General features: G+C 33.8%; 3 protein-coding genes across 6 annotated transcripts; 1 reads left to right on the top strand and 2 right to left on the bottom strand.

Moving 5' to 3' along the window:
• The first annotated feature begins 1,750 nt into the window (after positions 1–1,750).
• Positions 1,751–3,590, top strand: LOC107369175 (uncharacterized). Its single transcript, XM_015937102.3, has 3 exons — positions 1,751–2,274; positions 2,361–2,513; positions 2,581–3,590. The coding sequence occupies exons 1-3, from the start codon at positions 1,872–1,874 to the stop codon at positions 3,480–3,482; spliced, it is 1,458 nt and encodes a 485-aa protein (XP_015792588.2). The 5' UTR covers positions 1,751–1,871; the 3' UTR covers positions 3,483–3,590.
• A 182-nt stretch (positions 3,591–3,772) lies between these two features.
• Positions 3,773–7,501, bottom strand: fbl (pantothenate kinase 3 fbl). Of its 4 annotated transcripts, none has more exons than XM_025162281.2 (5): positions 7,152–7,501; positions 7,021–7,070; positions 6,551–6,621; positions 5,054–5,893; positions 3,773–4,552 (listed from the first exon to the last, which is right to left on the bottom strand). In XM_025162281.2, the coding sequence occupies exons 4-5, from the start codon at positions 5,830–5,832 to the stop codon at positions 4,261–4,263; spliced, it is 1,071 nt and encodes a 356-aa protein (XP_025018049.1). In that variant the 5' UTR covers positions 5,833–5,893; positions 6,551–6,621; positions 7,021–7,070; positions 7,152–7,501; the 3' UTR covers positions 3,773–4,260. The 4 variants fall into 4 exon arrangements, with proteins under 4 accessions (XP_025018049.1, XP_089124927.1, XP_015792590.1 ...); XM_089268801.1 differs by having other exon boundaries at positions 7,199–7,501; XM_015937104.3 differs by lacking the exon at positions 6,551–6,621.
• Positions 7,502–7,871: 370 nt separating this feature from the next.
• Positions 7,872–13,290, bottom strand: LOC107369032 (dynactin subunit 1). The gene is made up of 2 exons (XM_089268781.1): positions 10,098–13,290; positions 7,872–9,520 (listed from the first exon to the last, which is right to left on the bottom strand). The coding sequence occupies exons 1-2, from the start codon at positions 13,143–13,145 to the stop codon at positions 7,961–7,963; spliced, it is 4,608 nt and encodes a 1,535-aa protein (XP_089124907.1). The 5' UTR covers positions 13,146–13,290; the 3' UTR covers positions 7,872–7,960.
• Positions 13,291–13,327: the final 37 nt, after the last annotated feature.

Below are 13,327 nucleotides of genomic sequence, written 5' to 3'. Positions count from 1 at the left end.
GCGGATGAACCAGCGTAAAGATGATGAGATAAGGGATGATCAAATTGAGAGAGTTTTTCATCACAAATTTCATTATAACGATAATAACATCGGCAGAAACAAATGGAGAGAAACACTAATAAAATTGTTGCGACAATTACAATTGCCCAAAGGAAATGTTGACCTGCACCTGAATCACCTTCAATGGGAAGGAAAGGTTGATTCAACCTTTTCCCTGGTTTAGATGAGCATTTAATTTTATCAATTGAACAGCAGATTAAGTTGATTAAACATGGCAACAAAATTAACCGGTAACTAATCTTAAAGATGATGGAAACAATCAATTGATGACAATGATTAATGCAGTAACAAATTATGCTGTTAACCATTGTTTTGTTTTTCAAGCAACTTGGCTTTTCACAATGGCAATGCTTTGTTTAAAGCAAGATAAATCAATTAAATGATCACATTTCATTGAATAATTTGATTACAATTATGATTACGGGTGAATATTTCATGGTTTAAATGTTTATTCAACATTTATTTATTGAAAATTATTAAAAGAGGCACAATCGAGATGATTTTAGTTTCACTAATCATCATCACCAACTCATTGGTTAACTTTGTTTCATCCTTTTCTGACTTTTCTCTTGAAAATTTGAGAAACGTCTCAAGTTGAAGTTAATTTAATCTAATTATAGTTAGCCGAGAATGCGCTTTTCATTTGCTTTATAATGTTATAAATAATCAGCTAAAAATATATTAGTAATGAGCAGTTAACATACAATTAAACAGTCAGACAGAGGAAACGTTTGGTGATGCTGATCAAGATCAATACAACTTGAAGTCTAACAGTTTTTGGTCAAAGTTACATAAATCAGTAGTTATTGTTGCTACCAACATTTTGACTTAATTGTCACTTAAATTTTCCACTGGCATTCCTCTCTGGCGTTAATACTTCCATGTAAATATTAACAGATTTTTGCTTGCCTTTTCCTCTTATTGATATCATGCAAAATTTGGAGGATTTTTGAATTTGATTATGATTTAAACAAGTTCTATACTAATGATAGAAAAATTAATGTAATATAAATGAAATTGATTGGAGAAGGACTCGTCAATGAAGTTTGTGCTCAATGGTTTGATAAATTAGTTGAATTGCGAAGCAAATATTGTGACTATGATTTTCTCAATGTAGATGAGACTGATTCAATTCAAATAAACATAAAATATAAAAAATTGTCTTTATGTGTCTTAAATTTACGGTTAATTTCCGGTTGCAGACATCATTATATTCAAAAAGTTATAATTGTAATGATTTATCCAGTCTCTATCCGATCAAAGGTTTGATTGAACCCTGATTTCGTTTGCTTGGATCAACGATTGAGATTTAAGTTCATCCGTGTGCAAATCATTTTAATTTCAGCTGATCTCTAAAGGATCAATAATGATAAATACATTTTATGTAACTTCATCTCAGAATCAGTAATTATATAATCTTAATTCCACTAGTTAGGTGAAGACGCACCCATTTCCATTAGAATTAAAGCAGAAAATCTTACAAAATTGGAGGTTGAAATAATTGTTAATACCGATTGTCATTTGCTCTGTTAAAAGTTCTCAACCCATGGGAAGGCTTAACTGTTGACAATGTTACTTAATCACAGATTATCCGGTCGTATGTACTGATATCCAGATAACCTCCAAGGTAATGGGGTGAGGGATTAAGATTACTTGTAAGATATTGCTATAAAAACAATTGAGGCCATTATTGGCTGGGCCAGTGTCGAGTCGTTTGCTATTAAGTGTTCATCGCTAGCGTCCAAATCTATTCAATAGATTTAACTGTTACATTTTTGTTTTAAAAGTTAAACAATCAAAACGAATCTGAAATGTCGGAAAAAATTAAATTTCTGCTTTCCTATTTGAATTTAATGAAATTTGATTTCTGTGTGCTCATGATTGCCCTTGCTTCAATGATTCAAGTCATAGCTGTGACACAGTTAATGGAGGATAAAATGTGCCTAAACCATCTTAAACTGGATGAACAATTTTGCTCAAATTTTACATCTTTTCCCAATTCGAATGAAACCCAGACGATACTTCAAGCCGCCAATAAATTTAAAAACTGGCAATTCTTAGTTAGCAGTATACCGTCTCTGTTTATGTCAGTTTTTGTTGGCTATTGGCTGGGAAATTATCCGAAATATTTCAAGCCATTCATTATTTCAGTCTTTTGTGGAGCCATTATTGAAACTTCACTAATGCTGGTCAATTCGTTTGTATTCACTGCTCGTAAGTATCATGTTAAGATATAAAGTTCATCTCCTTCTGTCAAAATAAATTTGATTACAGCTTCTGCCGAATCTTTTATTCATCAGCTTGGTGGGCTATACTTTTGGCTTATGTACCTTATGCATTAAGTGGTGGTATATTTTTGGTATACAGTTCTGTTTACACTTCCATTTCATGGGGGACTCCAAAACATCTGGTAATCGTTCGCTTTTCAGTGATCGAGCTTTTTGCCAAAACTGGTGAGAATTGGATTAACTGTTGACAATTTTGTTACTAATCTTTACCGTTTCACTTCTTCGTTTACAGCTAGGCTTGGCGCTAGTTTTTTGGGTGGTCACATTCTTGCTCAGGACCCATGGATATCTGGTCAGCGTAAAAATTATGCTGGGGTTTTTATAGTTGGCTTGTCAATGCAATTGATTGGATTGATTTACACCATTTTGATGAAACCTTCATTTGTTTACGAAAAAAACATTGAAAAGGAGAAAGCATCTTTCATTCAAGTCATCACCGATGTTTTCCGTATCTCTAGAGCTAAAGAGTGTGCCTTATTGTTTTTAAAGAAAAGACCAAATTCAGGTAGATTAAGATTGATTTTGTTGTTGACTTCAGGTGCAATTTGTAATGCGGCAATTGGCAGTGAAGACGGAATTGCCTATCAGTTTGCTCAACGTGTTTATGGACTCACAGAAGAAGCATATACGTCAATGTTGACACTTGTTTATGTACCACCAACCATTGCAACCTTTATTGGGCCATCAATTTTGAAATTTTTAGGCTTATCTGATTCAAGTATTGCATTATTTGGATGTTTATCATTGGTGGCTTTTTTTGCCATTAGAGGAATTTTCTTGACCATTCGAGGTTACATTGCTGGATACGTTATTGGTTCATGTGGACGAATCTCCAGTGTAGCTATTCGTAGTCTCATAGTTTCGACAGTTGATTCAGTTGAATCGGCTCAAATTTTAACTCTATCAACAGCTCTTGAAATTTTCACAGGATTAGGCGGTACTTTCCTGTATACTTCAATATTTAGCTTGACAATAGCTCATCAACCTGGAGCTGTATTTCTTTTGGTAGCCACAATCATATTATATCCACTTTTGGTAAGCTGTTGGATAAGATTTGGACAAAGAAAAAGCGACAAGTTAGATGACACAGCCAACGTTGAAGTCGCAATGCACAATGAGGAACAAAAATTATAATTTTTACAGCACGTTGTTGAATTAGATTCACAAAAATTTTGTAAATAAAAGTGTTTAGTTCAAATTTTCTTAAAAATATTGACCTATTCATTCGTTTGTTGACTTGGAGAAAGGATTAGTTATATTAAATTGAAAGCATTTTGCTTTGTTTTATTATTTTCTATTATTTCTCTCATTGAATCATTTTTTTGATTATTGAAATATCATAAGACTATTTTTACTTGCATCCTTAGCATTAGCTTTCGCGGCTTTTTAAAATATGATTTTTCGTTAATTACTCAGAGATAAAATAAATATCAAAAATCAAAAATCATTCAAGTGATTGAATGATTTTTGATCAAGTTTTATTGAAGTTACATAGCTTTGATGCTGAATTAACTAGAAAACCTTCAGGTTTTTGCTAATAAAACAAAATAAGATCACTCAAGTCTCAGTAGATTAGCTTTTACTTGTATGAGCTGATCAGTAATGAATTGTGGATATAAAACTTTTCATTTGTCACATAAAAAATGGAAAAGAGAAGAAATATTAAGATTTTCCGATCATCGGGACATGACAGTCAAACATCGGGAAACATTCGAGCACATTTAGTCCAACTGGGTTAACAATTATAAAAAAGTAGTCAATATAAAACCGGAAATTTTTCGGGAAAAGCTTTGCTTTAGATATGCTGTAAGTTGTTCAAATTTTGGCTTTTGATATTTCTCGATACAAATTATGAAAACAATTTAACTAACGAAGTGGTGGACAGCTTTTTGGATAATTGGCTGAATTATGATCAAACCAATTCAAGAAGACAGCCAACAGCTCCAAAGTATCCTTCATGTTCGAGGAAAAGAGCTTTCAAGGTTCCACCAGACCAAAAGTCCATAGCATAAGCTAAAAGTCGCATTGAAATTTGATTTACACGGAGAAAGTTGCCCGTGAAAACAACACGTTCAATTCCTTCATTGACAGCGCACATTCGTGCAATCGATCCAATGTTATTTGTAATGGTAACTAAAGTGGCTCGAGCTAAGTCAGCTTTGCTCACTTTATCTCGCTTCTCCTTGCTAATCATGTGTCCAAAACTGTAAATCATAAAAAAGAAATTGAGAAATGATAAATACAAAGAACATTACTCAGAAAGATGTTAACAAGTTATTGAAGCTAATAAATTTTGTGATTTTGGCACGAGAAGAAATATCAATGATAGTTATAATACAACATACAACGCATTGATCTTCACAACAACCTGAGATTCAAGTGAAGATTAATACGCATAAATTTAAAAACAATCGGGAGATTGTTGAAAATATATTAAATAATCATGTTAATTGCTTGGGTATTTTAAACTAACAAATTTCTAACTTAAAAGTCCCTGGTTAAGAAATCACTAAAATATTGATGAATGTTTTGTTAACTTCTAATTAGCTAATTTAAATTCTGATGCATTAGTTTTGTTTTTTTCATTAGTGATTAACAACTGAACAAATAATGAAAAACTTTCAAATACAGAAAAGCTGATTACATGTACTCGTGGTTAACCAATGTGGGCGAAAATGTGGATTTAGTAGATAAAATTGACAAACCTGCAAGCAATCGTATCCCCAGTTAGGCCAAATTTAGGATAATCACCACCGTAAATATCTCTGACTAATTTGTCAACTTTATTTGAATCACCGGAGCTGGCTAAAGCAATGGCGTCCTCGAAAGTTTCACAACCAGTAAGAAGACAGCAAAGGCCAACGAATGTTCCGCCACCAAGACTGGTACCTGAGACGCGTTTATACTTGTCTTGTGAGTAAACAGCGAGAATGGAAACACCAGATCCAATGTTTACCACTAGGAATGGGTATGAGTCACTGAAATCGAAGGGAATTTTACGAAATTTTTCATCTTCCATTGGATTTTGAAGGTAAAAACATTCTTGTGGATTATATCTCTCAATGAAATGGATACCATGAATGAGAGAAGCAAGTTCATCAAATTTTTTCAGAGTCAGATTAAGTTCTTCGGAAAATTGCTTTTCAAATTTATAAGCACCTCCACCAGTGGCACAAACTGTGCTGGCCAGTTGAGCGATTCCTTTTGAACGAGCTAAACTAATGAAAACTGGCATTTCACTCGTTGGAAAGCGTACAAAGTGAAGGATTCCACGACGATTTTTGATGGAACATTCCATTTGAAGGTGAACATCACGTTTACCAGTTTTACCATAAGCTGAACGACTTTTCAGATAATGGCGAATGATTTTTACTGTTTCAGTTTCATTTTTCTCATCGTCTGGAGTGTTATCGGTGGGTTCGAAGTAAACCAGTTTAACAAGAGTACCACCGATATCCATTCCGAACCAAGGCATTTGACGCATTTCACTGGAATCCTGTGATGAGCTGCCCAGACGGCGAAGACACCGAAGTTGACCTAAATCACTGTAAGGATGAGATGGAGCACAATTAGAGACCATTTCGTTGAAATATACGTTAATGAGAAGAAAAAGACAATCAAGTGAAGATGGAAAAACAGAAATAAACAAAGGGAGAAAAATTGAGAGGGAGAGTGAAGAAAAAAGGGAAATGGGAGAGAAAAAGAGAGAAAAATGTTTGAAAAACTGAATTTATCAAACAAGTTTCACGTGAACAATTTTCTAAATTATGATTTAAATTATGTTAATGATCATAATGATGAATGATTGTTATAATGGGCTGAAACGAATGGATAAATGCAAGTGAAAACTTATGGAAGCTTAAAATGCATGTGAATGGGTTATTCAGTGAAACATTATAAACATTATTTAGAAATTTGATTTCAAAATAAGATATGGAAACATAATTTAAACATGATTTCAAATCACTTTACTGACTCTGATTTTCGAGATTATAGCAATCGTAAAAGAAGCATATAAAGATAAGGTGACTTTTTACATCAGCTCATCGTCTAAATCTCACCCCACCTTCCTTGTACGAGCACAGACTGATTCTGATTTTTATATTTTACGTAATTTATCTCACATAAATATCTTGTAAAAAAGTAACTCAACCGATAATAAGGAACGGATAAGTAACTAATATCAACTGAGCTTTACTGACCTAGATAGAGTACTTTTATACTCTATATCAATCAGGCAATGCTTTATCCAGTGACTCGGTATTTAACCCAACTGTAAAGATCAAAATTAAGATGGTGAATTAACAGTATATTAACCATGAACGAAAACTTTCAAAGATTCAAATTGATGTTGAAATTTCAAAAAGTTGTGAGTGACTCGTTGCAATTGAGGCACCAAGTACAACTGAATCCAAACTACATGTTAATAGAGATCTTGAGAAGACACGTTGTTTCAAAAAGATGTTAACTAATTACTATTCAATAGATATATTTGCAGAATAAAAAAAACAAAGAAAGGTAATTTGGGTAGGAATAACATGAGTAACATGAGTGAACGAGATGATGGAAATAATCAATCATATTGGGGATAATTTCTGAGTTTTAAACCTATAAATTTGTATATTTGAGGGATAAATTGACTAGATTGGCAGAGGTTGATCAAGATACTTACTAAGGATATGGTTCAAACGATCAAATTGTAGATACGGTTTATTTCGAGTCCTGCGATGGAAAAGATCCATTTTATTAATCACATTCTAATTCAGTTTGCTTGCCTTTAAAGGCAAACCTTAGAAAGTTTACCATTGTGAGCAACAATGCGGTTATGTTAATAGCCAAATAATATTTACTTAAATAACAGTAAGGATGATGATCGGAAGATATAAGATAATAATAATACAATGGCAATCAATGTCTTCTTATCAGTAATACAGGTTGTAATGGTCACTGAAATCACATAGAGAAAGCACCACTTTGAAATTCAAGTGAGAAATAATACAATAGAAATAGTTAATAAAATAATAACTATAATATAAAAATAGAGCAATCAAGAAAAAATAAATAAAACAAATTTTAAAATTAAGAAAACATCTAGAGGTAAAAAGAGATTAACTGTTGTTGAAAAATTGACGAATTCTCGTTATGCTAAGATGTAAAACATATGGTTGCAAGAGCCAGGCATAATGAGCATAATCTTATCATTTCATCACTAGGCATATTCAAGCATCTTTTTTAATCATTTCAAATCAATGAAATTTTTATATGAAACAATGTCATTTGCTGCGATTTATTATTTAATTTCATTTAAAAACTAAGGTATCACTTTTTGTAAAGATTTTCTGATGATTTTACATGAGTTCATTATACTTGATTCATCAACTCGATTTTATGCTTTTTGTTTTCCGATCTTGTTTCTTGCCACTTACAACTTGTTAATGCAAGTAATTAAATAGTCATAGATGATTTTTTGGATGAATTTATTGATATAGACTAATTTAGCCTTTTGATAACAAAGAAAAGAGCTTTTGTTTTGTATTAAATAACGTATAAATTACTTTTTTACTACAAAAATACACGCATAACAAGAAAATTTACAAAGCTAGTTAGCATAATTAACCATCGTCCCAGTCGGCATCATCATTGATTGATGAAGCTGATGATGATATACTATCTCGCCTTTGAGTCAGAGCTGCTACTACTCGACCTAAAGATGACCCGGCCTTCGGTTCATCTGTCTCACTTCGTTTTCCGCTGATTCCTTTTCTTCTATCGTTAAGTTTTTGTTGTAAGGCAGACATAAAATCATTGCTTACTACAGCACGAGCCTCCTTCTTTTCCTCAATCTTACGCTGCCTCAGATTATTGGCTTTTTTTGTGGGTCTACCACCAGCTTGACGAATTGAAGCCAACAATCCTTCTCTGGCATCGGATACAACAGGTACTTTTGGGGCTGGTTGAGCGATTTCTACAGCATTTGATGCTTGTTCTGTAGAAGAAGATTGAGGAGGAAGAGCGGGTGGTAGCTGCGGTGGAGGTGGTGGAGGTGGAGGAGGCGGTGGTGGAGGTACTCCTGGAATCATTGTAGTAACCGTTGATTGTAACGGTACTTGTACTGTTGGTGTCGTTGTTGTTAGTGACGGCAGGGATGGTGGAGGTGGAGGAGGAGGAGGTGGTGGCGGCGGTGGAGGGGATCCCAATGGTGGTAACGAGGTTGATGGCATCGATGGCATCGATGGCACTGATGATGGCACCGATGGCGGAGCAGCTTGACGTTGAATCTGGAAATCATGATTAACTGTTCCCACAGGAAGGTTATTGGATGGATTTTCCAATGGATCATAAATCTCCTCACTTGAAAATAATAGATCATCAGCTATTCCAGGTAAATGAGGCAAAGCTGATGGCAATGAATCTAAAATTTTTGGAGCCGCTTGTGAATTTGGATTATACTGCAGAATTTTCTCTTGTGTTTCAACTTGTTCAGAATTTAGAATTGTTGAGGGGGTTAAAGGAATGATACCGTCAGTGTGATCCATTAATGATTGAACTCCTTTTCGATTTTTCATTTTAACATCAACTAGCGAAGATGCTTGACGAGATCGAATGAATGGATTTTCAGATGAATTAAACATGACCAGAGTTCCTACATTTGATATTCTTTCCCATGGCACTGAATCCGCATCTTCCTTTAAATCAAGCGAACCACTACCAGCAGGTCGTTTTTCTCTAGCAGTGATGAAAAATTTAATTTTATCTTTCAAGGATTCATCATCAAATGGAACATGAACTGCTTTGATAGGTTCTTTAGAGTAAGGTTTAGCAATCGGATCCTGGTTATTTATGGACCAAAGAAGCTGACCAAGAGGCTTGTAATCCTGGTAAACATTTTTTGCAGGATAACGATGACGAGCAAAGACTTTAGTTACTTTCGATTTAGACTCTCTAATTTTATCAATTTTTCTTTGAGCTTCATTGGAGCGTTCCTGAATACCATTTATCCGTCCTTTAAAGTTGACAAGTCGGTCATCAACAGAGTTAAACATATTGTCCACAATAAGTTGCAACCTTTCAATGGTTTCGACAACCTGTTGAACCATTTCTTCATTGCGAATATCATTTTGGATCAAATGTACTTTAGACATTTCAAGAAAACATAAAATATAAACAAAAAATTAGATGGTATAAATTATAAATAAATATTGAAAAAATACTGGAACTGCGGGATTACATTTCAGAAGATAGCACGTAGCAAATGAACAATTGTGATCATTTAAAAAGAAATTGGAATCGATGTAAGATAATAAACAATCATTTTACGCCTAAATGAGTCAAGAATTAATCAGATGTTTTCAGATGCAAGATCAATTTGTCAAAATGTTATTGAAGCCGACTGTCAGCTAAGCTGATATTCACAAAAAAATACATCGGCTAGGCTGATGAAACTAAAATACGATTGAATGCGTGAAGCCGATTGGATAGATCAGCCGCTGATACCTTTATTTAAGCTGTTGAGACTTTTCGTGAACTCTTATCAATGAGTCATTATTTAAATGCGATGAACAGTAATCAAGTTTACTATCAAAATTTTAATTTGATATAAAATTGATATTAAAAGTTGATAAAAACACCATAAAGATAGAATCAAAATCAATGATAAGAATGCAATATTTAAAATTTCAAAGTGAAAAATGGTTATTTTAATATATAACATGGGGCCCGATTACCTTTGAATTTAATTGTTAATTATCAATAAAGTAATGCTGATTTTTTTTCAGTCACAAATCCAATTATTTCACCAGATAGCTTGTCATAGTCGGTTTGCAATTTTCTCTTTTCAATTTGTTCTTCAACAATTTGGTCCCTTAAAGACTTTGATGGATCAAATAGTTTTTGGTTGATTAGTTTCATTCTAGCTTCATGTCTAAAATTTTCAATTTTGTTTAGTAAATTACGTTCTTTAATATACAATGTTTTCATTTTATCTCCTCCGGAGCCATCGTCAATGTTACCAATTAATTTGCCCGTTACTTTAAGATACCACAGGGGCTTGGTTCGAGAAAGAGCCGAATTGAATTTGACATTATCAATGCGCAATTTTTTCTCTTCCAATCGACATTTAAGCCTGATGTTTTCATCTTTAACAATCTTTAACGCATTCCTTAATGCTGATATTGATTGCATATAACTGGATTCTAACGGCGACAAAGATGATGAAGGTGAAGTGTCATGGCGTGGTGCAGTATTTAATGATGTAACTGATTTCGTTAAACCTTCGAAAATTGTACGCTTTGAAAGAATTTTAACCTTTTCTTTGAGTTCATTTCGTTCCGATTCAAGAGCTTCGATATCTGCTTGATAATGATTTAGAGTTTCTTCATATTCACGTTCTCTTCTCCTTGTCATATCACGATGTTCATCTAGTTCAGCTTGCAGTTTACCAACTTTTTCATTGGAACTCTTAGTTGCTGATAATAATTTTTTCTCTGCTAAATCTTTTCGTATCTGCATCTCGCTGGTTTCAGATATTTTGAGTTTCAAAGCTTTCTTCAATTCATTGATTTCATTTTCTTTACTTTCCAATTTGATTTTATATTCACTGAGTTTTCCACTTTGATCAGTTACATACTGAGCACGAGCTTCGAGTGGGTCTAGGCGATCTTCATCTACATTCTCTGAACGTTTTACTTCTCCTTCGAAATCTCCTTGCTGTAATCCAGTGGATAATTGACTACAAACACTCATTATTCCGTTTAAGGAAACTTCTAAAAATTTAAAACCACCAGTTTGAGTAATCATTGCATCAATTTCTTGGAAACCTTGGAATAAAATAATTTCATCAGCTTCAGTTGATGCTACGGTGGTTGCTTCGACTATTGTTTTACGAATCGTATAAAGGGCACCAACAGCTTTGAACATTTGTATAATACAATCACGAACTTCGTTTTCCAGTATTGGACTCAAATTGATAGTGTTGTTATCAGCAATCAATCGACGTTTAATCTTCTTAGAGAACTCTTGAATATCTCCTAGATATGTCTTAAGCATATCAATTCGTTCCCTTCCTTCGGCATTAGGAGATAAACATTTGTCTATCATAGCAACATCTACGAGTGACACATCAACACCTGATTTCATGATTAATACAAAATTAGAGAGAAGATCCCGGCAATTGTTGACTTTGTTATCGGCTAAATGGAGGTTATACAGAGAAACAAAGTAATTTAATGCTTTCTCTACATTGTCGAGAGACACAGTTTCATCAAGGCGATCCTTCTTTAAGAGTTCAATACAACCATCAATTACTTTTTCATGGGTCTTGAGTTCAGGATAAAGCGAAGCTATTTTGAGATAAAGTTCTATGGAACAAGATTTGAGAGAATCAGTATATTGACTTAAGATGGTTTGGATTGATGACAGAAGGAAAAGCAGACGAAGAGTGAAACTTTGTTGTCGTTGAATTTCATTTGTTTTCTTTATAATGTCATCAGAACCAACAGAAGCTGATAGTTTTTCATCTTCCATAATAGGGAATTTTTCGAGCATTTGACGAGAGATAATATCACACTTTTCTGATACACGAACAACAAATAAAAGCACTTGAATAGCATCATGATCTCCTCCAGGCATAAAGAAACTCTGAGGTAAAAATTTTGACAAAAGTTTGATTTGAATTTTAAATTGTGTGATTTCCAATCTACGCAAATCCATTTCAACAGCATGGGCGACGGCTTTTGATTCAGCAAAACGCATTTTAAATTCAATATTTTCCACTTGTTGTTCTTGACTTTGTGTTTGGGCAAGATTTCCTTGTTTACGAAGATCAGCATTCTCATCTCTCAACTGTTTAACCAATTCTCTGAATTTTTGTATAGTACTTTCATAATTTGCCAACGCTTCCTGATTATCCTCTATCTTTTTGAGTAGAGCAGCAATTTTACTCCTGTTCAAGTCCAATTCTTCCCGAAGCTCTAATTCTGTGTCACGAGCCCCTTCTTGTAACTGTTCATTGATTTCGTGGATTTTCTCGAGATCGTCAATCTCTTCTTGTAAGGTTTTCACTTTATCCTCTAATTCGAGATTTTTCTCGGTCAAAATTTCAACCATTTCTTGCGAACCGAGAGCATCATCAATTTGTTCCTTCAACTCACTAACGTTGGCTTCCAAACTAGCGATGTCTTTTTCATGTTTCTCTTTGAGCCTTTGTAATTCACTCAATTGGTTTTGAGAATCTTTCAAATCTTTCTGCAAGCCTTGAATCTCGACTTTATCCGCAGATAATAGATCTCGTAACTTTATGATTGCTTCGTTGTACCTTGAATTTTGGAGCTGAAGTTGCTTAACCTCGTAGGCATTAGAAACTCCCTCTCCTTGCATATCGATTTCACTTTTCAGTAGCTCGAAATCTATCGAAATCTCTTCATATTTTTCTTTGAGTGTCTCATGCTCTTTTAAAAGCTGTTCATATTTTTCTTCGGCCATTTCCTTATCCAGAGTTGCAATTTCAGCAGTTTCTGCCAAATCTTTCATTTCTTCAGCATGGCGAATCTTTTCAGCAACGGCCTCTTCAGCTTCTTTTTTAGCTTGGGTTAATTGTTTGGACAATTCTGCCCTTGACTCAAGGATTTGTTTTTTAAACTCGAGAAGTTGCTGGTTTTGAATTTTAATCCGTTCCATCTCTTGCAGCTTCTTAGAATCTTCGGCTCTTTTGATTCTAAAGGTCAACAATTTTTCTTCCAAGTCTTTGATCTTAGCAGCATAATCAACTTGGCCTGTGTCGGGTTCAGGTTTTTGAGACATGTTGACTATTTAAAAATACACAAATCAAAAGGAATGATTGTAAAGATGTTAGGTGGAGATGATATTTAAACAATTATCATAAACAAAATCAAAATATACAATTAGTTAATCACTGTCATTTTGTTATGGTTAAGCTGCTTCTTTTGCAAACATAAAACTCATAAAAAACAACATATGATTAA

Source organism: Tetranychus urticae, chromosome 3 (genome assembly GCF_039701765.1).
Source record: "Tetranychus urticae isolate SD_2017Ah chromosome 3, NJAU_TeUrti_SD_1.0, whole genome shotgun sequence".
Taxonomy (NCBI): Eukaryota; Metazoa; Arthropoda; class Arachnida; order Trombidiformes; family Tetranychidae; genus Tetranychus; species Tetranychus urticae.
Note: the sequence above shows the minus strand (reverse complement) of the source record. Positions and strands in the feature narration are given on the sequence as shown.